Below are 27,893 nucleotides of genomic sequence, written 5' to 3'. Positions count from 1 at the left end.
GATCTTACCCACCCTATTCAGTAATTGTCTTGTTACATTGCATAAGAGAGAAAACTGTCCATAAGAAAAACATTTTATTTTTTTCATTTTTTGGAAACTTACTATTCCCTCATTCTTTCAATAATATATTTTCGCAGCATTTGGTTGTTTTGTAATAAGAGACATGTTGGGTCTCTTCAGAGTTTTAAGGTGATTGGAGGTGGAATCTGAGACCGTTCCTGTTCTGTTAGTAATAGTCTTTTAAAACCAGACTTAGTAGTCCCGATTTGGTTTTGCTCTGTCCATCTAAACACCTAAGCAGTTTTGCAAAGCCTGTGATTGGACAGTCACAGAAAGTCTGGGCGGTATTAGAAGGGGAGGGCTTGTAACGACTGCAGATGAGATAAGCAGCATGTGCAAGCTGTTTTTTTGGATGTATCCCTAATGACAAAATGCATAATTAAATACATGCATGTTCTCTTTAGGAGTATTTCTCTACTAAATAGTGTTTTGTTTTTGTTTTTCTTCCCAATGGAGTATCCCTTTAAATAATACTTTTTAGAGATAATAAGGAGAAACGTTGTTATGGTGTAAGGAGGGAGCAACTCTATCTGGAGTGTCCCTTTAGAAAATATGTATGAATGAAATGTCTTACTGATTAATTCATGGCTTAAATCTGCATGGTCAGAAAGCACTGGCTGCAGTTTGTATGGACCTTGTCTAGGGTTTCTGACTTGACTTGTATCCTAAATCATGTCAACCTTTGTCTGACTGGGTATTCGTTCTTGCAGATGTCTCTGTTTCTAATCACTAGGTAGTGAATTTAAAATTGATTTGAAAATGTTAATTTAAAATAGCTGATTTGGAAGCATTCTCCATCACAGCTCATACTCAAAACTTGCCTATTTAGCTTGTGTTTTGCAATCGTCTGCAGTTTGCCATTTAGGCAATATACCTCTTTTTCTGCACATGGAATTATCATTGCAAAATAATAGATTTCTCCCTAGCTGTGGAGTTGTTTATCTTTCTTTTGGACGGAACTGAATCTCTGTTTCGTGTTTGGCTTGCTACCCTGTATTTTCTCTTCTCTCTCTAGAGTGTCGTGAAAGGCTGTTTTTATTTATTTTATTTTTTTTGTTTGGCATCGGCTGGGAGCCCTGTTCCCTTCTGATGCTTTTTGTCTTTGACTCACACGAGTTGCGTTCAGCACTGGCTTCCTATGGCCAGCTCAGTTCAGGACCTGGGACAGCTCTCAGAATTGTTTAGGAACATTGTAACTTGTAGGATTTGATACAGATCACAGCCTGGCTTTTTTTTATTTTTTTTATTTTTATATTTACCCCCTGGCTTGTGAAGAATTGCAACACATGCAGTAGTTGTAGTTCCATTAGAGAAGGAACATAATGAAGAGTATTATGTTTCAATATTTCCTCTTTAGAGAGGAGAATCATTGTATCACTTAGACTCCCTGTCTCCCTCTGATTCGGGAAATGTTAGCCGTCTCTTTAAACTACGCTGGGTAATGTTCTACCCTTGAAACACGGTGGGGGTTATTCGCTAAATACTGAATTGCAATAAAAACGAAATGGTGAATTCTAGTAAACGTGCCTACAATTTAAAATGTAGTTTTCATCACTTGACAATGTGCTGTTTAGTGAGTAAACCCCAGATTTTTTTTTACATTTCAGCTCTTTGTTCAATATCTTATGATTGTGTCCTTATCTGTCTCTCCCTCTGTCTCTGAACTTATATTTTCATTCTCTGTTTATCTCTCAATCTTGTGTCTATTTTAGTATCTTTGCTGGTCTATACATTGTTTGATGGATATTCGGATACATTTTGGATGCTGCCTCCCACTGTGTCATTCCTATGACTACTGTCACTAGCGTTTGTTGTATTTTGGCATCTGTCTCTTTTTGCAGAAGTCTCTGGTGGTCTCTGGTTACCCCCCTCCCCCTGTCCCCTTGTTTTTGTGTAACCCTACACTTGCTGCTGGTTCACCCTCCCATGTCTGTTGTGTTGCAGTCTGGAATTCAGTCAGTGATGGCTATTTGGCATTGAATGGCTATCTACTGTGCTGTCTATCTACTGTGCTGTCTGCATGCAGGTGTGTGTTACTACATTTATCTTAATAACCTCGGAGACATGGCGGATCATAGAGCCATTATTCAGCCGGTGCCCTTTTTTCCCATAACACATTCACTACCAGCCACAGTTTATACATTGGCTTGGTAAGAACGATTCTTAAAGGACCATTTTGTGTGACCAGAGGGTGAGGTATATTGACCGAGCTGTACCAGTCCCATAAATTACACCACCAGACTCCATACACATACATGGATCGAATTATTTATACGCTGTTTACTAATCCCCAAATCATACCGGATGTAACCTTGATAAGAAAATCTGCAACAAAGCGGTTAATTTGCTAAATGTGGGATCTGCTAAATGCTGTATAGAAAATAATTTGACTTTATGACGTGACAATTTGCAGTATGGCTGATAGAAAATAATTTGACTTTATGACGTGACAATTTGCAGTATGGCTGAGGATCGTAGGAGATATCTACAGCAGAATATGTATCTATATATATATATATATATATATATACACATTTTTTTTTACATGCAAAAACACACACCTATATACATACACAAGCATATGTAAACACTCATAAATGTACACCTACAGAAATACTCACATTCCTCTACAGATGTATAGACTACACACACACACACACACACACACACACTTTTAAATGGCATGTGGAATAAACCAGCTGTAATTGCATGCCCCGATGTCCTCTGTGATGGATGCTCGTGGGGTCTGCATGTGTTAATCCTGTCACTTGGGGTCAGTGCTCTCTCCTTTTTTGCTTGCCCATTTCTTATGTATCAGAAATATCCCAGCTATCACTCCCCAGAGCTGGTGATGTCACCGGCAGCCAATCAGAGAGCCAGTGCCAGCTGTATATTCGGTACACGCTCTCAGCTCCCCTGTAACCCTTTCAGTACTGGAATGACGGAATCTGCCCTGCTTTCTTAGAATGCAGAGTGCAGATAGTTTGCTGCTTCTAGTAGAGCAGAACTTTGCAGCCTGGATGTGCCAACAAGATCTCTTCTATTACTGCAGAGCAGTTTCTGCAATCATTTCTTTTCTGGGGAGGGGCAGGTGGGCTAGAATGATCTATACATCATGAATCCGTTTGCTACCAACCATTGCAGTATAGTTTGTAGCCTATTTAACATTAATTGCAAATTCTAAATATGAATGTATATAATCTCCTGGTATCTGTGGAACAGATTGTATTAACCTTTTGCAGAGTAATTATGTGTACACAAGTTATAGAGTATATGTTTATCTCCTGTTAGCCAACGTGCCTATAATTAGCAATATGGGCTGCCATCTGTCCAATGCAGGTTTATTTGGTCCTTTAAGTAAAAAAAGGCTCTGCAGGTCAGTGCACTGCATGTGGGGGTTATGTTTGCTCAAGGCTCTGCAGGCATGGAGGGTGCAACACAAAACTCTGCAGGGTTATTGAGATACCTCCTCCCTCCACACAGAGCATTGAGCTAACATAGAGCTCTGCAGAGAGAGGGGGAGACAACCTAGAGCTCTGCAGTGAAATGGAAATAGTTCAAGGCTCTGCAGAGTGGGAGAAGAGGACAAAAAGATCTGCATTTCCTTGCATAGTTTTGTACTCAAAACTATGCAAGGACATAAAGGTAGCAAAAGGTTAAGCAGATGTATAAGCAGATAAAGGCCATGTAAAGGGATGTAAGTAGCAACAGGTTCTGCAGCAAGGGGGTAGCTAGGTAAAGGCTCTGCAGAAAGTGATATTTAGCTAAATTCTCTGCAGAGGGGTACATAGCTCAGTGCTGTTTAGGGATTACATAGCTATCTGCAGGTGTAAGTAGCTTGGGTTGTTGTCGTTTAGGTAATTACAGGCTCTGGAGGGGAATAAGTAGCTCAGGACTCTGCAGGCAGGAGGAAGTTAGTGCAGACATAGCTCTGCTGGGGTGAATCAGACTACCTTTTACACAGTCATCATGCCAGCTCAGTATGGATATTAGTCCATGCTTTTTCAGTCATATGCATGTAATACCCTAGCCTGTTACACCATCTCCTGGGTTAGATTTACATTGCAGGCTCTGCCCGACACAAAATGACAAGTTTATATAAAATAATAATTTATAATAATTTTATAATAATATAAAAAAATCACATGCTAACTATCTACTGACATCTTTTTATGGGGAAACTCCCATTACTACAAACCAGCTCAGCACCCATTCTTTACTTTCTATTACAATATTTCTGGTTAAAGTAGTTGATCTTTGTTGCATCACTCTGTGGCAAACACAGCCACTGTATATTGTCCTTTGTGTGTGTATTATGTTATTGCATATGTGTGTACCACTTTAAGAACCAAGTGTATGTATGTGTAATATGGTTCAGGTGAACTATAGCGTTCGTATGCTGGCGGCATGAAAACCGCCAGCATTCATGCAATTGTTTCACGAACAGTGAATTTCAACACTGTTCGTGAAAAGAACAAACTACCGAATGGAGACCACACACAGGAGGTCGTGTGGCTCCCATTAAGGATTGCAACATTGTTGCAATCGGTAATTAAGAGGATTCAGGGTGGCCGTCGTTCGGCTACTGACCACGTGGCGGTCGTCCATCTTGGATCCTTTGTTAGCCCAGCGGTATTTGGTCGTCGAGCGCCTGGAACTAAAATCGGCTATTCGACGGCACGAACACCGCAGGACTTCCAAGCTGTTCGGGAGCCCCTGTCCTTCGGTAATGTGTTCCCCTAAGGTCAATCGGTAGTTTGAATGTAACTTAGAAATAATGTGTGTTTCGTGCGGCGTTCGGTTATTTAAGCTGGGATCTGAGCAGTACTTTCACGAGAATGTGCGCTCAGACCCCAGCTATCTACCGAACGTCCATTCGTTTAAATCTAGCGAATATTGTAAAAGTTATGTATTTTCATGTGGAATATTGGTTCTGCTGTACGGAGGGATAATCCACTTAACTGTATATTCTAGTGGGAGTATCCCTCCCGTACAGCAGTGCATGATGGGGGAAATGTCCAGGTTGTTCAGTTCCCCATGTAGTCCCCTACTGTACAACCCCTGGAATGTCTGTAGGGAAACCCCTTGCGTGGGGAATCCCATAAATACTGGAAGCCTGTGAATAAAGCTCAGTTGACTCCCAGCCTATGTGTCGTCTAGTTCTTGGGAGGGAAGGATTCTATAACGCTACCTAGATTATTGTATGCTGTACCTGCCTATTTGGATTATTGCTTGTTTTTCCTGTCTACCAGCGGAGATTTTGTGGATTATACTACCTCTCCGCTACACACTCTGACAAAATGCTTGAAATTTTTTTATACAGTGAGGGGGAAAAAAAAGTATTTGATCCCCTGCTGATTTTGAACGTTTGTCCACTGACAAAGAAAGGATCAGTCTATAATTTTAATGGTAGGTGTATTTTAACAGTGAGAGACAGAATAAAAAAGAAAAAAGAAACGCATATCAAAAACTTTATAAATTGATTTGCATGTCAATTATTGAAATAAGTATTTGAACCCTTTAACTTAATACTTGGTGGCAAAACCCTTGTTGGCAATCACAGAGGTCAGATGTTTCTTGTAGTTGGCCACCAGGTTTGCACACATCTCAGGAGGGATTTTGTCCCATTCCTCTTTACAGATCCTTTCCAACTCCTTAAGGTTTCCAGGCTGACGTTTGGCAACTCGTACCTTCAGCTCCCTCCACAGATTTTTTTATGGGATTAAGGTCTGGAGAGTGGCTAGGCCACTCCAGGACCTTAATGTGCTTCTTCTTGAGCCACTGCTTTGTTGCCATGGCTGTTTGTTTTGGGTCATTGTCATGCTGGAATACCCATCCACAACCTATTTTCAATGCCCTTGCTGAGGAAAGGAGGTTCAAGATTTGATGGTACATGGCCCCGTCTATCGTCCCTTTGATGCGGTGCAGTAGTCCTGTCTCCTTAGCAGAAAACACCCCCAAAGCAAAATGTTTCCACCTCCATGTTTGACAATGGGGATTGTGTTCTTGGGGTCATAGGCAGCATTTCCTACTCCTCCAAGCACGGCAAGTTGAGTTGATGCCAAAGCGCTCGACTTTGGTTTCATCTAACCACAACACTTTCACCCAGTTCTCCCCTGAATCATTCAGATGTTCATTGGCAAACTTCAGACAGGCTTGTACATGTGCTTTCTTGAGCAGGGGGACCTTGCGGGCAGTGCAGGATTTCAGTCCTTCATGGCGTAGTGTGTTACCAATTGTTTTCTTGGTGATTATGGTCCCAGCTGCCTTGAGATAATTAACAAGATCCTCCTGTGTAGTTCTGGGCTGATTCCTCACCATTCTTATGATCATTGAAACTCCACAAGGTGAGATCATGCATGGAGCACCAGACCGAGGGAGGCTGACAGTTATTTTGTTTTTCTTCCATTTGCAAATAATCACACCAACTGTTGTCACCTTCTCGCTAAGCTGCTTGTCCCTGCCCTCCTTGGACAGCTCTTTGGTCTTGGCCATGATGGAGAGTTTGTAATCTGATTGATTGCTTCTGTGGACAGGTGTGTTTTATACAGGTTACAAGCTAATCTCCATTTGTTACCTGTATAAAAGACACCTGGGAGCCAGAAATCTTGCCGATTGGTAGGGGATCAAATACTTATTTCACTCATTGACATGCAAATTTATAACTTTTTTGACATGCATTTTTCTCTTTTTTTTTTTTTTTTTTTGTTCTGTCTCTTACTGTTAAAATACACCTACCATTAAAATTTATAGACTGATCATTTCTTTGTCAGTGGACAAACGTTCAAAATCAGCAGGGGATCAAATACTTTTTTCTTTGACTGTATCAAGTTTAATGCATTTGTATCTGCGTGATGCCATACAGAAATAATAGGATGGTATTTTGGGATCGCAGATGGTTTGAGGGTACCAAGGAATTCATAGAACAGAAAAAAGCACTAAGTAAAAATATTAGCAAAAAATGCTTATGCTGTATTATTCTGTATCAGATTTTCTATATAATACGTGGTCATAAAGTCCTACTACATATAATTAATATGCCCTTTAATTCTTGTTTTTCAGGTGCCGTAGGCTCACGGGAAGAGCCACAGTTTGTCACGGCCCGTGCTGGAGAAAGCGTGATATTAGGTTGCGATGTGATCCACCCTCTCACTGCACAGCCCCCACCATATGTAGTTGAGTGGTTTAAGTTTGGCGTTCCCATCCCCATCTTCATCAAATTTGGGTTCTACCCTCCTCACGTGGACCCAGAATATGCAGGCAAGTAATACGTGGGATGCCAGTTCCTACGTCCTAAAAGTCTAATCTTCTTCCATGCATGACATCGCTCTTTCAATACGTACAAGTTTAAAAAAATAAAATATCAACCTTTGATACCTGTGATATAACACACCTCCTTATCAGACACCTTAGCGCTGTCGTCGTGTGAAGCTGACAAAGTTTCACGTCACGCACGTGTTTTGATATGTGCAATGCTTTGCTTACCTAAACCAGTAAATATTTAAAGAGCCATTCTTGTTTAGTAGGTGTTGCCAGTAGGAGTTATTGAACTTCAAATCCCACAGTCTTCAGCCAGCCTAATACTCTCTTGCTAAAACTCTTGTCTACGCCAGGACTTGCCACCCATGTTTTTTCACAGTGTTTAGCATGGTGTTAGCTAGAGTAGTTGAATATTCAACTTGGAACGTATTAGTAGTTGGTGAACCTGACTTTTTATTTAATTACCAAATAAAAATAGTTAATGCAATAAAACAATAATACCTCTGTCCCCAGGTTTCTCAGAAAACACATTTTTCTGTAAGGGTCACAGAAACCAGAAATTTGCCACTGCACAGCCATTCTTTAGTCACTTCTGGTTTTCAGTGTTGGAAATAGTGGGCATGTGTTTATGTGGGACCTCATTAACATACCTGCTCGCTAAGCTGCCATAGAATTAAATGTTTGTGGATGCATTATTCATACCCCTGGGCAGTTGCTGAGAACTGCTTAAGATTAAAGCTTGATCTTACTCTCCCTTCATCACCAGGCCGTGCAACCCTCCATGACAAGGCTTCCCTGCGCATCGACCAGGTGCGTTCGCAAGATCAGGGCTGGTATGAGTGCAAGGTCCTAATGTTGGAGCAGCAATACGACACATTTCACAATGGCAGCTGGGTGCATCTCACAGTGAACGGTGGGTGATTTTTCACTAACTGGTACATAAAACAAAACAAAAAAGAAAACCTGATATCGAACTTTTGAGGTGACCCTGTAATAACTGTAACGATCTGTGGAATATATTGAATATAGTGGCAGTTGATAAAGAAAATACAATAGTATATAATGAGAATTAAAAAAAAAGTAATCCTTTATTCTATATTTTTGTTATATTATTTACTTGAGTAATATTTTCACTTTTTTTAATGTTTATTACAATGGGGGCAATAAAAAAAAAAAAAAATGAAATAAATGTATGGTTTTCCATAACATGTCTCAGGCTGTTAATGTCCTACATGTATTTATGTCACATTTTATTCCACTTAGTTTAGTGCTTAATGTGTTCCTGAAGTGTGTAAATTCTGTAAGTCGAACTGTAAAAAACCTTTCTGTTTTTAACCCGCTATTGGTTAGTGTGGTTTACTCCCTTTTAAATGAGCACAATTTATTTTGTAACTTGTGAGGTAATGTTGAATGACGAATGCAGCCCAAATTCATATTATACCTATTCAAGGGTCACTGTAGTGGTTATGGTACCAGAAATCTCCTTGCTCATGACCAAGGCAAGTGTCCTGTAATGTGAATATTCTTCTGTTTGTCTGTCCTCAGCACCGCCTACTTTCACAGAAACCCCACCCCAGTATCTGGAGGTAAAAGAAGGCACCAGTATCACTTTAACTTGCACTGCTTTTGGGAACCCCAAACCCACTGTCTCGTGGTTCCGGGAGGGACAGTTCCTGGCAGGAACCTCAAAATATCAGGTAAGATTTAATCTGTGTTGGACCATAATCTCATGTTTTGTATAGGCTGAGACTGGGGCCACCTTGTCTGATGCCGGAGATCTTTCTTGCTTGAATCACTGTTATTCACTGTCTGCCACGTGGAGTGTTAAATCCCAAGGCTTGCAGCTACAGAGACACGATAAACCGAAATCCATGCCACTGGAGACCGATCTTCATGCATCCACTTTTTAAACCTCTGAATTCCTCTGCACACAATATCCGGTAGAAAACCGAGAATGAGCATACAAATAGGGATAGGGTCCCTTAAAATGTGGCAGAATTAAATCCTTATCATCCATGTTCTGCCAATAGTCTTGCAAGTCTATATTATTCCAACACTTCTTGGAGCTAAACATTATTTAAAAAAAACAAAAAACAGGTGACAGCACCACAGAATGTTTATATTATGTGTAATTTCTCAACTGTATTCTCACACACACACACACACACACAAAATTGTGGGGAAATCAAAGTAAATTTCAAATTTGAGACTGAAATTGGGGAAAAAGTAGCTTTAGTCACCCATACTCCTGCTCAGATACTTTGGTCTTAAATTTAAAATTCTCATTTTAGTGATTAAACCTGACCGTGTTTACTTTATGCAAGAACAGAACCTCGTTTTGTCATGTGATTTGTCAAGACTTTGATTTACTGAAAAATTTATTTAAGGGCATTGGTAATTAAAAAACAAAAAAAAACAACAAAAAAAATCATGGTGGGTGATGTTCTTAATGTTATATTTAGTTGTAAAGTGATAAATTATGTAGAGTAGGTGGAACAGAATGAGTAATATGCCACTATGGATGTATTTACTCATCGCACACCTCCCACTACAGAGCAAACCTCACATATCCTCGAAAGCAACACATGCAGTGACGTTTCTAAAATATAATCTGAGTTTGATAATTTGAGGATTCCTTGGGCTGTGTGTGGCAGTGAGACAGTCTGTGTGGGTGAATGAAAGAACATACCATGCTGACAGTCAGGATTTTACACAATGTCTCCTAATAGCTGTCTATTTTGGGTTTTTATAATTATGTTGAAACTGTGTAGCGAAGTGATAATTTCTTGTAATTTTCCCTCTGTGTTGTGTTTTGTTCTGTGGAATTTTTGTTTGTGTTTGTACTGGAGGGCTATCGTGCTGTTTGTGTATCCCTGGGCGCCTGGTATGAGAACAGTTCTTTGTCTTATAAGGATTGGTTACATGTAGAGTTACATTTTATCTTTTGTTGATTATATGAAAATTGTGTGTGTATATCCCGTGGGATCACTTCCGGGTTCGGAAGGATGGGGGAACACAATCACTCACCTTTGGTAAGTCACAAATTTGTTACAGATTTTATATTATAGATTTGTGCACATTACTGTATGATGTTAATCTTCATAAAGACCCCGGAGGGTTGAAACGTTGATTTCACATTATACTTTAGAAAAAATCCTGTGGAGTGCGGGGTGTGGGTATGTGTGTCATTACTAAACACAAATATACACACCTGTCAAGCCATATGACATATTAACTATCCACTTACTTCAGGTGTAAGGGGTTTTCATCCATACTTTTTTCTCCACCACAACCCTTGGTATATAATCAATATATATATAACATTTTGGATGTTGATGTGTAGGCAGTGCTTGTCATTTTGTATAGTTAGATTACAATATTTATCTATAGTGAACTGGTGCAGGTGTTTTTAAAAGAGATGCATGGTTATATAGACAGCAATCAATAATCAGGTGCAATTATATCAATCTATTAATAGTAATTTTGTCATGGATTGGTAGATAATGGGGAGAAGAGGGAATAAATGAAGCAAGTAGCGGGTTGTATTTAGAGATACTAGCGAGAAAGAGGAATAGCTGGGAGGTGGGGTTAATCATTGAAGGATCATGAAAGAAGTTTATTTGCCAAGCCTAGTTTCCGGAGTCCTGGCTGACTGAATGCTTGTAACTGTTATTGTGAATGAATAGGTTGTGATTTCCCCATCCCCACCATGGCTTTGTGTTCTAAAGGTGAATGTTCTCCTGCGAGTACTTGGCATGTGGTTTAATAAAACTTCATGTTAATTGGTGAAACCCTGGAAATCTGACAAGATTATTGTCCAAGTGCCAAAACCTTTCTTTTTATTTATGTTTGCATTAAGGTGAATGATGGGAGTCTGACCATCTCCTCCATTGGACGTGAAGACAGAGGGTCTTACACCTGCCGTGCTACCAGTATTCAGGGAGAAGCAGTCCACAGCACACGACTGCTCGTACAAGGTGCCTAATTGATCTTTCTGTTACCTTGTGAACTCAGGCGCTCTCGCAGAGGGAGGCCAGGGAGCGTGAGACCGTAGCAAGCTCTGAGGTCCCTTGGGCCTGGCCCTTCCTGGCTGAGCTCCAGGTGACAGCACGGGCTGTTTTGGGCAGGTGAGGTAATGTTTTCGTTCCTTTCCCCAGGGTCACCCTTCATTGTTTCCCCTCCGGAGAACATCACAGTAAACATTTCCCAGGATGCTCTGTTCACATGCCAGGCCGAGGCCTATCCAGGGAACCTTACCTACACATGGTACTGGCAAGAAGAGAATGTCTTCTTTAAAAAGTAAGCAATGACCGCATTCTTTCCGCTAACTCCCACATTAAAGCTTCCCACTTGACAAAAAACTTTACATTTATCAACACCCTGAACAATGTCTGTACGTCTGGTTAACATTTGTTTAAGTTGTACCCCAGTTCTGTCTGACTTTTAATTTTAATTTTTTCACTTGTTTGAATGTGATCTATTTTTTTATCTCTCTCTCTGTGACATAGCAACATTCTTTCTTTTCACTTCTTTTAAGCTATTTAACTCCCATTTTCTTTCTTCACTGGTTTCTCTCTGTCACATATTGGACAGTCTGAAAATCACATTTTTTTTTAAATTTCAGTTTCATGAGATACAACACATCTACTGCAAAGTCATCTTTACATTTTGAAAACAAAAATGTGTTTTTTTAAGCTTAACTAAAGCAATGATTCTGTGATGAAATGTTAGATCCAATTTGGAAATAAAGCAAACCATTGTTGAGAGATTACCCACTAAATGGAGACATGTATTAAGTTGCTAATAGTCTTAAAAATATAGGTTGAAATCCACCACTGTAGAATCCTAGAAATAAAATTTATTTATTTTTACGGACTTGCCATTCTTTTCCTCATGCAGTGACTTGAAGATGAGAGTTCGAATTCTGATAGATGGGACACTCATTATATTCCGAGTCAAACCAGAGGATGCTGGGAAATATACCTGCACACCAAGTAACAGTCTGGGACACTCACCATCTGCATCTGCATATCTAACTGTCCAATGTAAGTGTCATTCTGCCAGCTGTATGCCTAACCTTGGGGACAGAGACCAGCGAATCCATTTCCCTTGATGCCCACACTGCTAAAATGTGCAAAGTTCTACTTTTAGATAAGATCCTCCCGGGCTGAGCTCTGTATTGTAAACCTCCCCCATGGTTGAGCTTTATATTGTAACCTCCCCCCAGGGCTGAGCTCTGTATTGTAAATCACCCTCTCCCGTACTTCTCCCCCCAGGGCTGGCCTCTGTTCTGTAACCATACAGGTTTTCATGAGGGAATGAATTATTATTATTTTTTTTTTTAACTTCCACACACCTTGCCCTGTCTATATTCCCATAGATCCCGCACGCGTTGTGAATATGCCATCAGTTATCTACGTCCCGGTTGGTATTCACGGTCACATTCGCTGCCCTGTGGACGCCGTGCCCCCTGTGACATTTGTGAAGTGGAATAAAGATGGTCGTCCACTGAGGATAGATAAGGTAATGCCTTCTTCTGCCGTTGCAGTGACAGTTTCCCAGCCTTTGGCCAATATCCTATGTGAAGTGGAACAGGAGGAGGTTTGTGCGTTTAATGAATCCTGCCACACACCATTCTCCATGCATCTTGCAGCCCAGTGCATGTTGCAATCAGACCGGGCTAGCAGACTAGCTGTACGATCTGTAATATTCCAGCACACGCTAGGCTGCAATGGAGCAGTGAAAGAAATGTCTGTGCGGCTGGACATGACAAATGTGCACCTCCTGCTCCTAAACTTTTGGGACATAGGCACCCCTTCTGAGGAAAGGAAGGTGAATAACACATGCAGGTTTACCTAGGGTACCAAGAAGTTTACCTTTTACCTGTCCCTCAGTTCTCTGGCTGGAAGCTCTTGGAAGATGGTTCTCTTCACATCGAGGAGGCTACGGACGAATTACTGGGCACCTACACCTGTGTGCCTTACAACGCGTTGGGGACCATGGGCCAGTCCCCTCCTGCACGGCTGCTGCTGAAGGTATGGAATGTAATGTAATGTAATACCAACGGTTCTTTAAAGCACAGACATGACTTTCTGGAAGTCAGGAAAAGGATTTATCATACTAAAAAAATCAATACTGTAATAGTCTGTACAAATATTACTGTTTGCCCAATTGAATAGTTTGTTCCATTTGAGCAAAACAAACTCATTTTTGTTTTACCGGGAATTATGATTTTAAATTAATGTTCCTTTGGGTCTATCAGACAACAGCGCCCCCTGTAGACTGAGCTCCTTATTTGGTTTTATTGTGTGTTTTAGTAGTATTTCACTTTCTGTGAACACATGTAGAGATTGGACATTTGCATTAAAATAAATGCTGAATATTCCAACTTATATCAAACGCACGTACACTTTTTTTTTTTCCCCTTTCCCTAAATTAAAAAATCTAAAAAAACAACCACGAGAAAATGTTTACCATAGTGAGGTGTTCTTCCATTGTTGAAACCATTTTTTAAATAGTAAATTTGGAGTATTCATTTGTCAAGCTGTCGCTGTATTTTATTATTTTTGTGTGTGTTTTCTTTTATCCCGATTTTTCCTGATTTTATTTTTATTTTGATTTTAGTAAAGCAATGAATGGTTGCATTTAAAAAAAAAACAACAAAACATTATATGCAGTTTGAGCTACTGTATCTCGAAACACAGATACTGTTTAAATGACATGAGATCGATGAGTTGTTGGGTAGACAGACAGACGCTGTGCTTTGGAAGGTAGCGAATGACGCACACTACTTTTTTCAGGACCCGCCCTATTTTACGGTGCTCCCTGGCTGGGAATACAGGCAGGAGGCTGGGAGGGAGCTGCTCATTCCTTGTGCCGCTGCAGGAGATCCCTTTCCCACCATCTCATGGAGAAAGGTAAAACTTCTTATTCTAGTGGTGCAGAGCGGAACAAGTAAACTTTATACACTTTCTGAAAAACACTTGATTTCATAAAATAACTTTCTATCATTTGGGATGAAATTAACTCTTACTGTACATTTGGTTGGAAAGGATATGGGTGCGCCTGGGATCTATTTAACAGAATACGAATGATTTGTAAATTGGCGTTTTCGTTCAGGAATGAAACTTTGTTCCATCTCCTTCTGCAAGAGGAAGAATCTAGGGCAGGTTATTCCCATAATTATGATAGGGAAATGCTACTGGATAAGTAAAACAATTTGGTTCTCTTTTGGCATTCTCTTTGCGGTAGCATATGACAGTGGACAAAGCAACTGACCGTAAGCTGCAGGAATTCTCAGCAGGGTGACACCAAGTTACTGTTTCCATCTCAGACATGTAAACACTATATGAAATAAGCTGTATTACTATAAATGCTGTCACATCAGGTGGATATTTTGATGTCCAAATGGAGGACACGGGATAATCTACAAATGTGAGCACACGTTTCCTCAACATTCTGTGGATCTAGAATGCTATTAATTGCAGGCACCTTAGAGCTTAACTGTGCTGCGAAGCCTTGACCTAGTTGCGTGAAGGCTGCCAATTCCCATAAATACATATAAAACCTTATGTTGGCTCTGTCTAGTTGCTGGCCCAAAGAAAACCGATGATGTTGGCTGTATATCCTGTGGCAGAAGGGGTTCCTGGTATTTTTTGGTAATAGGTGCTCTTGTCTAATGTACTAATGATAAATGTTTCCTCTATAATGGCACAAGTGCAATTAAACTGGTTTTCAACACGAGCTAAACTATTGCATTAGCTCGTTCTTGGTGTTCTCATATCTGTTTTTACTTGAACATATTGTTTAGAACCATTTCACAACACAATGAGATGTATTGGCTAAATGGTAATTGTAGGCCAATGTCAAGTGGTGTGGTTTTTTTTGTTGTTGTTTTTTTTTATCACCAAAATGCTTGACTTTACTGGCTACTTCTTCAGAATAAGTGGTTTATTGATTAAACCCCAATATATCCAATTCCATCAGGGACTAGATCTTTTATGAGCCTTTTGTCTATCCAATTGCTACTGGTAACAAATAAAACTTTCCAACAGGCCCTGGAAAATCTGAATTCCCAGGTGTCCACCTCTAATAAGATATATACCCCTGAGAAAATAGTTCATTCTAAAACTGTCTCCCTGTTCTATAAAGGTGGAGTTCATCAGCTTGGCATAGAGCCCCTCTTCTCCGGTAATTCATATATAAAACAAAGCCCACTTGGAGATAGTCTGTGCGGCTCAATATCTTTTAACAGTGTTTCTTTTTTAATGAAATTAATTAGTAATGATCAGTCCAATCTAAATGAACATTTGATCACACAGGATTTTCAGTATGTGAAAAGGAGAACGTGAATACATTAGTGTGTAGAACACTGATCATATTCTGTAATAATTGTATTAAATGTAAGCCAGGCTTTTTGCACTGGGAGCAATGTTCTCTTAGGTAGCTAATTTACACCTCTTCCTGTGCTGAATATTCTCACAGGTTTGGGATAGAAGGTGTCTGAATGTCTCATCCACTGATTAAGTCATGTGTAGGTCTGTGAGAACATTCTTTATTGTATTGCCCATGATTCAGGTGTCGCCTCCTGGTGGCCGCTGTTCAGGGCCGGACTGGGAACTAAAAGCAGCCCTGGAAAAAAATTCTATACCAGCCCAATAATGCGTCGCGCCAGCATAGTGTGCTGATATAGAGGGTGAAAAAATAACTTAAAATTGAAAACTATTACTCCAGCGAAAGAACGCATATAGGGCTTCAAAATAAACAAAGGAGCGCTTTTATTTTAAGCAGACATTCATTTGCATGTAATCAATGTTTCTGTACAACTAATTTAGCCTATTAAGGACATTTTAGTACTGAGATTGAAATGGTGAATGTATGCGGTTGCACAACTGAAAAGAAAAATTAAGTTATCTTGCTCATTTTGAAGTCCTATGGGTACGCTCTTCACTTTGAATATGTTATTGTGCATGAGTATGCAACTAGCAACAAGACTGGGCCAATACGTGCTCATTACAAATATGTATATATTAATGACATTTATATGTGTATTATGCATATATAAATGTATATTAATATACATACATGTATATTACACACATCAATATACATGCATATATATATATATGTGTGTGTATTACTGTCAGGATCACATCAATTACGTCTATTACTTTTACCTTGTTTAGTGTATCGTCTCCTTTTAGTCTCTTACAGCGACCCTTGTGTTTCTTTTACTTCATCCCAGTCCCTGTGTGTTTCTTTTTACCCTTCTCCAGCCTCTGTATGTCTCTTTCCCCCAGCCCCTTTGTCTCTTTCTCCCTTTCCAAATCTCATCTGTGTGTCTCTTTCTAACTCCAGACTCTGTGTGCCTCTTTCTCTTCTCCCAGCCACTCTGTGTCTCTTTTCCCCCAGCCCAGTGTTTCCTCCCACAAATCTTGTGTTACTTTGTTCCCCTTCCCTTCTGTATGTCTTTGTTCCCCCAACAAACCTTCTGTGTCTCTGTCTCCACTCTCCTCCATGTGTCTGTCTTCCCACTCTCCTCCCTGTGTCTCTCTTCCCAGTCTCCACCCGTGTCTCTCTCTCTTACCCCTCTGTCTCTTTGCCCCCTTCCCCTGTCTCTATTACCCCTCTGTCTCTTTGTCCCTCCATCCCCTGTGTCTCTCTATTACCCCTCTGTATCTTTTTACCCCCTTCCCTGGTGTCTCTCTATTACCCCTCTGTCTCTGTGTCCCCCATTCCCCTGTGTCTCTCTATTACTCTTTGTCCCCCCATCTCCTGTGTCTCTCTATTACTCCTCTCTTTGACCCCCCATATCCTGTGTCTCTCTATTACCCCTCTCTTTGTCCACCCATCCCTGTGTCTCTCCATTACCCCTCTCTTCCCCCATTCCCTGTGTCTCTCTATTACCCCTCTCTTTGTCCCCCTTCCCCCATGTCTCACCATTACCCCTCTCTTTGTCCCCTCTTCCCCTGTGTCTCTCCATTACCCCTCTCTTTGTCCCCCTTCCCATGTCTCTCCATTATCCCTCTCTTTGTCCCCCTTCCCCTGTCTCTCCATTACCCCTCTCTTTGTCCCCCTTCCCATGTCTCTCCATTACCCCTCTCTTTGTCCCCCTTACCATGTCTCTCCATTACCCCTCTCTTTGTCCCCCCTTCCCCTGTCTCTCCATTACCCCTATCTTTGTCCCCCTTCCCCTGTCTCTCCATTACCCCTCTCTTTGTCCCCCTTCCCCTGTCTCTCCATTACCCCTCTCTTTGTCCCCCTTCCCCTGTCTCTCCATTACCCCTCTCTTTGTCCCCCTTCCCCTGTCTCTCCATTACCCCTCTCTTTGTCCCCCTTCCCCTGTCTCTCCATTACCCCTCTCTTTGTCCCCCTTCCCCTGTCTCTCCATTACCCCTCTCTTTGTCCCCCTTCCCCTGTCTCTCCATTACCCCTCTCTTTGTCCCCCTTCCCCTGTCTCTCCATTACCCCTCTCTTTGTTCCCCTTCCCCTGTCTCTCCATTACCCCTCTCTTTGTCCCCCCCTTTCCCTGAGTTTTTACTTCTCTGTTTGTGTCCCTGCTGTCTGCCCATTGTCACAGGAGGACTGAGGGAGGGGGCGGAGCTAACTACCAAGCTCCCTCGCGGTTCCCATAATTCCTAGCACAGCCACATCATAGAGTAATCCCTACTCTATGATGTGGCTGTGCTAGGAATTATGGGAACCGCGAGGGAGCTTGGTAGTTAGCTCCGCCCCCTCCCTCAGTCCTCCTGTGCTGACAGCTATGCTGCTGTCAGTATCAGTGAGTGTGCTGCTGCATCGCTTAGGCGGCCGCCCGGCACACTCACTGATACTGACAGCAGCATAGCTGTCAGCAGAGGAGATGGGGCCGCCGGCCGCAAGGTAAGTATACACCCTCAGAGTGTGCCGCCGGACTGGCCACCCGGCGGCACCCACATGCGGCCAGCGGCCGCGATATTCTTAAAAACGGCTGCAGGGCTCCCTCTCTATAGGGAGTAAGAGCTCTGCAGCCCCCAGGTGCCGCGGCCCACCGGGAAATTTCCCGGTATCCCGGTGGGCCAGTCCGGCCCTGCCGCTGTTCACAAATCTTTTATATCTGTTGCAGGTCGGAAGGCCATCCCTCAGTAAGCACAGTGTGCTGCCTAGCGGCTCCTTGCAGTTCCGATCACTCGGTAAAGAAGATCACGGGGAATGGGAGTGTATAGCCAGCAATGTGGTAACAAGCATCACTGCCAGTGCTCATCTCACGGTTATTGGTAAGTTGAGATTGGACCGCAGCATTCCCTGTATGATATTATCAGACTGGTGAACATGTAATGGTAGAAGAATGACAATGTATCCTGTTATTGGTGAGCACGGTAAAATAATTTCCAGTCCAAGTCCCTACAGCCAGTATATATTTCAGCAAATAGCACTCTCTGCAAGGCAGGCGGTATAAATAGCAGCACAGTGATTGCCTAATTATTCTGTTGGGTAATCGGCTTAATGTTTTAATATTTTCCCATTAAGTGTAAATATTTATAGTATTATTTTTCAGTTGGATGCAAGTGTGAAAGTGTGATGTGTTCTGTCTTTTTTGTAATATGTAAATATATGTAAAAACAGATAAAATTTGTATCTTGTAATACCTTTTTTATTGGACTAACAGAATTTTTTTAATGACAAACTTTTGGGAGAACCTCCCTTTCTCAGGTCTGAAGCATTCTGAGCAACACGACACATAGAATTCAAAGTTGAGGGTTAAAAAGGGTTAAAGAGACATGAGTGCAGATAAGACACAGGTTTGTTAGAAAATAGACACCATTCTTGCAGAGGGTCATAAATATCTTTCTGAAGAGCAGAGTGAGGGGGGAGAGGGAGAAAACTAAAACAAAACATGATATGATTTTTTTTAAATGTTTTAAATATGAATATAATTATATATATATAAAAAAAAATTATGTTCCCTATAAACCTTGATGGGATTTTATTTTTTGGGGGGTGTATTTTTTAGTTAGTTGAAAGTAAACTCAGTTTCCCTTTTTTTTTTTTTTTTTTTTTTTTTTTTGGTGTTGGTTTGCAATATTTATAGTATCGTTATTTGTTTTTGTTAGGTACCAGCCCTCATGCCCCTTCTAATGTCAGAGTCATGGTGTCCATGAATACGGCGAATGTGTCGTGGGAAGCGGGATACGATGGAGGATTTGATCAGATATTCTCTGTTTGGTATGGCGCTCTGTGAGTCACCCCCAGCATGCTTTGCTGCTTCTTTTCCGCCTTCGTCTTTCTGTGCTCACCATTTCTGCCAGAGGGGAACTTCCCTGACCCCTCAATGCATTCCTCTGGAAACATATAGAAAATTCTCTATATGTGGATATCTCTGTGGGTGTGTGTGTATGTATATATATATTTGTGTGGATATATATATATATAGATATATGTATGTGGTATACACATATATATATACACGTGTATATCTAGCTGTACATTTGAACATATACGGAATGCTGTGCTCATACATGGTGTATTATTGATAGATGATCACTACTAGGAGATTAACACAGATGTAAATGTCATCAACAATGCATATTTCACATCATTTATTCGTCAGGACAGAACTTTACATTTTGTCTTACCCTGTCAATGTGTTAATTATTTTGTGAGAATGCAAAATATGTCTGAGAATATCTGTATCTGCAGGTTGGGGCTCCGAGTGGAATACACGCAAAGAGATTTCATTGTCCATTAGCTTTTCGCTGTTCTGCCAGTCTGTCTAATCTCCTATTACATCAAAATGATCTACTTGATAAGGCCTTATCCCAAAATCATTCACAGCAAAATGACACTTAATCTACAAATAATGCACGGTACACTTAATGACGTCTCTCCATTAATAAATAAGGAGATAAGTAGTGGAATGAAAGATGGTGGGTGCTTGGAGAGGTAGAGTGCTTGCCAGGAGCTGTAAGCAGACTTTAGGTTAGGTGGGTGGGTGGTGGGGCTGTTAAATTTAATTGGTGGTTTGCCTGTGCATACAAATGATTTTGAGGAACGGGTTAAAATATAAATCAACAAATGTGAAACACTAATACAATATGTGGCCGTTCATTCCGTCATTTAATAGAGTTCAAATACATACTTACACTGTTATTCACTAAAGTGAGAATTATCAGCAATTCAAACTCAAGACCAAAGCAGCTGAACTGGCAAGGCTTCCATATCAACTGCTTTGGGATTGCATTTGAAATTCACTTTCTGATTTCCCAACAATGCTCACTTCGGTAAATAACCTTGACATTCTCATGATTTTGTCAAGTTTGGTATTGATTTGAGTTCTGTCAGTGATATAAAATGTATTCCATGTTTTGTATGCTTGAAGTCTGTTTGATGTATGCTTAATGTATTCTGGTGGTATTTTTGAATTCACTTGGACTTGTAATGGAGATGAGCATATTTTTTTCATTACGATTCTCCTCTTCTGCTTTATAAACATGAAAGGTTTATTCACTAAACTGGTTGTTGAGTTTTTACTAAAGGCAAGGGGAATTTAAATGTTAAGCCAAAATAGCCAATTGGAATCATAGCTGAGTTTTTCCAGATAAGATGGTTTTAATTAACAACAATTCACATATTGGTGAATAACTGGGCAACCAAAATGTGTATTTAAAATGTGTTTAATGGTCATTGTCCATATTAAGAAAGTGAGACACTTTTCGATAATTTGTATTACAAAGGTTAGGTTACTAGGTGGGAGATGCTAATTGACTGTAAATCATATCTGGCTACAATCACAAGGTCAGTGATTAACAGATGGTGGTTTTAGAATTGTAACATACTTTCCTGCTTTAACATCATTTTCTTTCACAGATCCACTCTTTTCATGTTATCCTTGCCTTTATATTTATATTGAACAATGAAAAGATTTCACACAATTTGTCTCGACTATTTACAAAATTCCAAAAAGAGGGGAATACACGTGTACTTCTGATATAGAAAACCCATTCTAGAGTCTGTGAGAGCAATTGTCTTTTGCTAAATTACCATATAGGTGTAGGCGGAGACCAAAGCACAGATTTAACTTGACCTGTTCAAACCCCCACAATGCTTTCTGCCAACTAAGAGATGTAATGCTCCTACATTGTCACACCCCTGAACCACAGACATAATGTGTTTTTTATTTCTTTTTTTTTGCACTATAAATCCCAAATACAGATGCAAAGTGTATCTTTTAAAAAATATATAAAAAATTTTTAATTGGGGATCATTTTGGACTTTTCCTGCCACTTTCGACCTTAGCATAGTGATTTAAATTGCCCTTTGCAGATGTCATCATCAACATGCCTAGTTATCTAAAAAACAAAACAAAAAAAATGTGTGCTTTTTTTTTTTTGGCAACATTCCACAATTGGAAATACTGAACAAAAAGCAATTCTGGAGTAAAGTTCTAAAAGGAGAGCAGTACCCTTGGAAACCAGTGGAGTGTTCTTGCCGATTCACCAGAATTGCCCTTAATATAGACCATACTTTGTGTCACAGGGATTTGAAGAGTGTAAAATCTTTTTACGCTGGAGGAAACCAGGTTTTTTTGCTTATTAGGAATATTGTGTTTTACTCTGACCACTCCAGCTTCTCTGCCTTTCAATGTCTGCTTTTGGACTCTTAATTAAGTGACTTTCATTCTGCACATCTGACTCTCCCAGTTCTGTTTGAAAAAATATGTTGGATTTTCCCCACTTTTGGGACTGTTAAAAATGTCTGTTTACAGTGTAAGCAGACGATAGCTGGTCAATGCAAGTGATATTGAGCCAAACAGTGACACGTTGGAATGACACCAATGCTCATTACATGAATAAATCCCTTTTATATTTAAATAATTAAGGCACATTTCCAAGCCTGGTTTACGCAGACCTAGTGAGAGTCAGAGGCAGACTGGTGGTCGCAATACTTGTTTGCTCTTATTGTGAAACCAAGAAATTAAATATCTAGTCTTTAACCTATCTGCACTATTCCATGATCTCCCAAAGAATCTGCTCTTTTATATGTTTCCATCTGGTTCTCTGAAGGATCAAGCGTGCTCAGTTTGGACCCCATGATTGGGTCTCCATGCCTGTTCCTGGTGGAGTATCTTTCCTTCTTGTGGACTCCTTGGATCCTGAGACAGAATACCAATTCAGTGTTCTCGCTCAGAACAAATTGGGGACAAGTTCATTCAGCGAGGTGGTCACAGTGAAGACCCTAGGTGAGGTGGATCCAATTTTAATACTTTCATTCTCTCAGAGTTGAAGGATTTACATTGTATCATGCTGCTTGTATGTAAGCATGAAGGCAACTGTCCTGTTGGTGACCTTCAGACTGTCAAATGTCAGACTGGCATGATTAACTGGGTTTTTGCATGGGATTTAATGAATGTCATCTGAACATGTTACTTTGTGTTATTTTAAAAGCCTTCCTTCCCACAACCCCTGAGCCTCTTCTGGTATTGACCTCACCCCGCTGCCTGATCGCCAATAGAACTCAGCAGGGAGTCCTCCTGTCTTGGCTTCCTCCATCCAATCATAGCTTTCCTTTAGATCGTTACATCATGGAGTTTCGTCTAGCAGAAAGGTGGGAGATTCTAGATGACTCGATCGGGGGCAGTGACACAGAGATCTTAGCGAAGGAACTATCCCAGGTAAAACTGTAACTGTTTTATAAACCATGAGATTTCTGTCTAGTTCTGTCACTTTTTCTAGATAGTCTGTAGGCACTGGAGTTCACTATTTTGAACTGCTTCTTTACAGGATACATGGTATGAGTTCCGGGTGCTGGCTGTGATGCAGGACCTGATCAGTGAACCCAGTAACATCGCTGGAGTGTCTAGTTCAGGTGTGTAAATGGCCATAGACCATCAATATTGTGCCAAATATCCACCGATCTATGGGCTGAAGTTTTAAATTTTCCTGAGTGAACCCAGCACCAGAAGAATAACCATAATACAACCAAAATAAATTCATCTCTTAACCTGATTGGAATTTGTTTTGGCTATTACAGTGCTTGAATAGTCATTTTCAACTTACCTGGAAAGCTTTATTTTCTCTCCTTAGCTTCAATGGCCTGCCCTCTTCTGGTCAAAGATTACATTGCAGCACAAAACTGTCATTCATGTACCTGGTTTTTGAGAAATCTGTACATTCCAAGGAGAATTTCTGTTATCTCACTTGACAGGGCAGTTTGATTGAAAAGGACTTCCTCTTAGCTAATAATAATAATAAAAATAATAAAAAATAATTAAAATTATATATGGATATAGTTGTATCTTTTTTAGGTTCTTGTTTAGGGAAAGGTGGAAAAAAAAGCTTAATGATCCATGTGGGACGAGGGGGTTATACACACAGAGCTGTGCATCTATTGGCTCTTTATTGGGGCTAGGGCTCAGTGTTGGGATTATATGACATCATAATAAATTAGGAGTCTGCAGGTTACACGGTAAATGTTGACGCTCATTGCTCGGACTCTTCCTCCTATCCAGTTTTAGTGCAGAGTACTACCCACTTCCCGTATTGTATGTGTATTGTGGGCTACATAGTCTTGTATGAGTGGGCTTATGTGCTCTTGTAGTATGTCAGAGCCAGAACTTAAAAAGATGACGATCCCCGCTGTTCTGACATCCGTTCAATTTTGAGGTTGTAAATTATCTCTCCTCTTTTCTTTCAGATGTTTTTCCATCTCCAGATCTGAGTGACGAGGGGTTTGCTCGCCCAGTGCTTGCTGGCATTGTGGCAACCATCTGCTTTTTGGCAGCTGCTGTCTTGTTCAGTACATTGGCAGCTTGCGTGGTGAACAGGCAGCGTAAGCGTAAAATGAAAAGGAAAAAAGGTGAGTCCTGGGTCCTGCGGGGTGCTTGGGAAAAGACACACTCTGTAATATGCAAGCTGTTTTAGATTGTGTATTCTTCCCTATGCAGTTTTGAGCACCTGTTCTAAAGAAGGATATTGTGGCCCTAGAAAAAGAAAAGTGCAGATTAGGGCTACAAAATTGATAAAAAGGAATGGAACATTTTAGCTATGAAGAAAGGTTAAGAAATTTAAACCTCTTTAGTTTACAAAAACGTCGCCTGAGAGGGGTTATGATCTTGTACAAATATATTTGGGGCCAGTAAAAACCATTGTCTAGAAATGTGTTTATAAACAGGGCTATACATAGGACACAAGGCCATTTAGACTGGAAGAAAGGAGTTCCAGTCTAAGGCAAAGGAAAGGGTTTTTTACACTAAGAACAATCAGGATGTGGAGAGTTGTTTGGTTTTATCAAGAGTCTATACAGATGTTAAACAGCAATTGGATAAATACTTGCAAAAACAAAATATTCATGGATGTAATTTTTTATTAGTGAGTCAATAACTTCATGATCCAAGGAGATATCTGGGTGCCATTCTGGGGTCAAGTAGGATTTTTTTCCCCCTAGCTTTTTGCCTTCTTTTTGATCAACAGCAAAATCAAATATGAGTGAGGCTGAAGTTTATGAATGCATGTCTTTTCTAAGCTGTGTAGCTATATATTGAACTGTGCACTTCATGAGTTATTTATGTGACTTGAACTTTTCTTATTGCGTGGTCATCATGATGTCACACATGTGACCCCTTCTTGGCAAGGGAAATCAGAAATAACAGATTTAAAATGGAAGCCTTCATTTTTGTATAATCAGACCCTTCAAGTGAACAAAACAAATTGCAAGCATTAAAACAAGCTATTACCCTCCTTTCTTCCAATTTATGGTCCGATAGTCACTGACATATTAAAGCATCCCTGTCACCTTTAAGCTTTTCATGACGTTAGAATCTTTATGAAAAGCTGTTGTTGACAGTGTTGTAACTTCACATACACAAGACAAATTACGGACTACTTTGTCTCATTTAAGTGCTGATTTTTGGCAGTATTTGGCATTGGGTGGAGCTTACACTGCCACTTTGCATTTACTTATCCGGAAAAAAACTCCAGCTTAACCAGAGTACCAGCTTGGTTCTCTTCGCCTAAACTTTATATTTTTGTCTGTATGAGAGCACCACTGCTGATAAATGCATGTTGCTGGCGTGCCCCCAATTCATTTTTACTGAATAAATCACACAGGATCACATATCATATTTCAGAAATATAACACATAATCTCCTTCAATACAAAATCTCTAGTTGTGACAATCTAAACATATTCTTCACAAACTTGGCTAACCAGCTTGGATCATTGTTTGATTCTTGAGCTCTGTTTTCCTTTTTCTCTACAGATCCACCTCTTTCAATCACTCATTGTCGAAAAAGCATGGAGTCTCCGTAAGTACACAGTAATATATACAGAAATGTTGTAACGGATTGAGAGTTTTCACTAGTTTTACAGTGCTTGTGTGCATTAACAGTCCTGTTAAAGTGTTTTGTTTGTGGTAAATATACTCCTGGGGGAATAAACTGCTTATCCTGTAAACCTCTGATACAGAGTCTCATGGATGAAAAATAAAACCCAGACACTAGGAGAAGTCTTTCCTGACTTTAACTTTTAAATTCCCAGCAATTCACACTTTAGTGAATAATGCTCTAAATCTTCATTTAAAACAAAAAAACAAACAAACTGTGCCAGGGGACTTTAGATACTATAACCACGTCAATGTGAAAGTACTGTGCCTACAGAGTCCTTTAGTTTAAATCAACTGTATAAGGGTATTTTTACATTTGTAATTATTCTGAGAAGTATGCAAGGTTATCGAAGAACTTCCTATGAAATTACAGTATTTACACATTGTTGTCCTATCTCCCTCTCACACTTTCTGCAGGTTGTCCTCTGGAAAGGTAAGCCCAGAGAGCGTACGGACACTCCGTGCCCCATCAGAGTCATCAGAGGATCAAGGCCCGCCATCCAAACGCCCTTTGAGTCCTGGGCGTGAAAAAGAGCTGTCATTGTACAAGAAAACCAAACGTGCCATGGCCAGCAAGAAGTACAGCGTCAGCCAGGCCGAAGCAGAGGTTACCACTCCCATTGAATTGATTAGCAGAGGTCCAGATGGGCGTTTTGTGACAGAAAGTCCAGACCAGGAACCAACTCTCAGGAGTCGCAGGATTCAAGGTTTCCCCTTTGCTGAAGAGACAGACATGTACCCAGAGTTTCGTCAGTCAGATGAGGAGAACGATGAGCCATCAGGCATGAAATCCCAACTCACCCCATTGTCATCCAGTCAGGACTCTCCTCTCCAGCCTCCGGCATACAGTCCCCGCTTCCAGCATCCATCTAGTGAGGGAAGGCAACAAGCATCAGGCCAGTCCAGACCTGGTGGATACCATCATGGCCATCTGTATGGCTACCTCAGCAGTAGCCCTCGTGATTCAGATCCACCTCCACCCTTCTACATGCCGGAAGTTAGCCCACTGAGTTCTGTTATGTCCTCCCCACCATTGCTTCCAGAAGGATCTTTTCCCCCCATCCCAGAGGAAAATGGAGAGAACAGTTCCAGTAGTACACTTCCCCTAACACATACACCTACTGGAGGGCGCTCTCCAGAACAGTGGGGTGGCCCTGACTTCCCTTTTGGAGGTTTGGAGGCCCCGCCGTCTCCCTCCATGTTTGTACAGCACAGGTACGAGACAGCGGAGATTAGGCGTCCTCTTCCTCCACCTCCTCCTGCACCTTTTCCACGTGGACACCCACCACCAAACTCCCTACAGGTCCCATCATATGCTGCCATTATACCCCTGGAACCTCATCCTGGCTGGGCAGGACGGCTTCCAAGTCGTTGCCCACCTCCACCTCACCCCACTTCTTGGCAAGATGCAGCTATGCAACTGGCTGTACAGGGCCAGCTTCGGCACACCAGCCAAGGAATGGGAATTCCGGTGCTTCCATACCCAGACATCCATGAAGCTGGGCCCTTTGGAATGGATGCTCGCTGGTTTGAAAGCCGGACGCGTCCACAGATGAGCCCTAGGCAGCACCGCAGACTAGAGCCCAGTCTACATCAGGTGGTGCTACAACCCTCTCGTCTTTCCCCACTCACCCAAAGTCCCCTAAGTTCCAGACATGGTTCCCCTGAGCTGAGTGCTAGAGCCAGGCCCCGTCCTGGTATGCTGCCCCCACCAGACTGTTCTGGCATTGCCCTTCAGCCTCCAGGCTTCCTACACAACTCACCTCCTTCTTCTGGATCCCCAGGAAAGAGCAGCCATGGGGGAAGCCCTAGCTACAGAATTACACCACCCAATTCCTCCCCACATGGTGATGGACGAAGGAGAGGAGAAGAAAGGGTGCACGCAGAGACGGCGGTGCTGTGCACTGCAGGGTGAGTGTACAATGGTAACATTAGATTATGTGGGGCAATATCAGCTTGGAAAATGAGAAGCAAAGGGTATAAAGTGAATTGAAGTGATTCAGAGACAGTTTCTGACATTTTATCTAGATTTGTAGATAGTCTAGCCAGGAACAGGAAGCCTGCTGCCTTACTCTGGTACTGCACGCGTTTGTAGACTAACAGGGCAATTCACTAAATAGTGAGAATTCAAAGTTAAGGCCAAGTATTGGAATTTTGATCTTTACTTTCAGTTTGGCTACTCTAGTCTTAAATATAAAAAAATTACTTTAAAAGTC

General features: G+C 41.1%; 1 protein-coding gene across 1 annotated transcript in view; it reads left to right on the top strand.

Annotated features, from left to right (window-relative positions):
• The window catches only part of IGSF9B (immunoglobulin superfamily member 9B), a 101,880-nt gene that overhangs the window by 29,173 nt on the left and 44,814 nt on the right, over positions 1-27,893 (top strand). Inside the window, exons 2-18 of the mRNA XM_063436949.1 lie at positions 7,123-7,320; positions 8,087-8,233; positions 8,866-9,017; positions 11,180-11,297; positions 11,478-11,619; positions 12,220-12,365; positions 12,701-12,843; positions 13,215-13,355; positions 14,121-14,237; positions 18,425-18,575; positions 19,413-19,524; positions 22,362-22,537; positions 22,743-22,969; positions 23,079-23,163; positions 23,992-24,153; positions 25,555-25,600; positions 26,095-27,588. Of these exons, the coding sequence (XP_063293019.1) occupies positions 7,123-7,320; positions 8,087-8,233; positions 8,866-9,017; positions 11,180-11,297; positions 11,478-11,619; positions 12,220-12,365; positions 12,701-12,843; positions 13,215-13,355; positions 14,121-14,237; positions 18,425-18,575; positions 19,413-19,524; positions 22,362-22,537; positions 22,743-22,969; positions 23,079-23,163; positions 23,992-24,153; positions 25,555-25,600; positions 26,095-27,588 (3,757 nt within the window). The remainder of the gene's footprint in view (positions 1-7,122; positions 7,321-8,086; positions 8,234-8,865; positions 9,018-11,179; positions 11,298-11,477; positions 11,620-12,219; positions 12,366-12,700; positions 12,844-13,214; positions 13,356-14,120; positions 14,238-18,424; positions 18,576-19,412; positions 19,525-22,361; positions 22,538-22,742; positions 22,970-23,078; positions 23,164-23,991; positions 24,154-25,554; positions 25,601-26,094; positions 27,589-27,893) is intronic.

Source organism: Pelobates fuscus, chromosome 11, assembly GCF_036172605.1.
Source record: "Pelobates fuscus isolate aPelFus1 chromosome 11, aPelFus1.pri, whole genome shotgun sequence".
Taxonomy (NCBI): domain Eukaryota; kingdom Metazoa; phylum Chordata; class Amphibia; order Anura; family Pelobatidae; genus Pelobates; species Pelobates fuscus.
The sequence above is the reverse complement of the archived record's forward strand: the minus strand, read 5'-3'. Positions and strand labels throughout refer to the sequence as shown.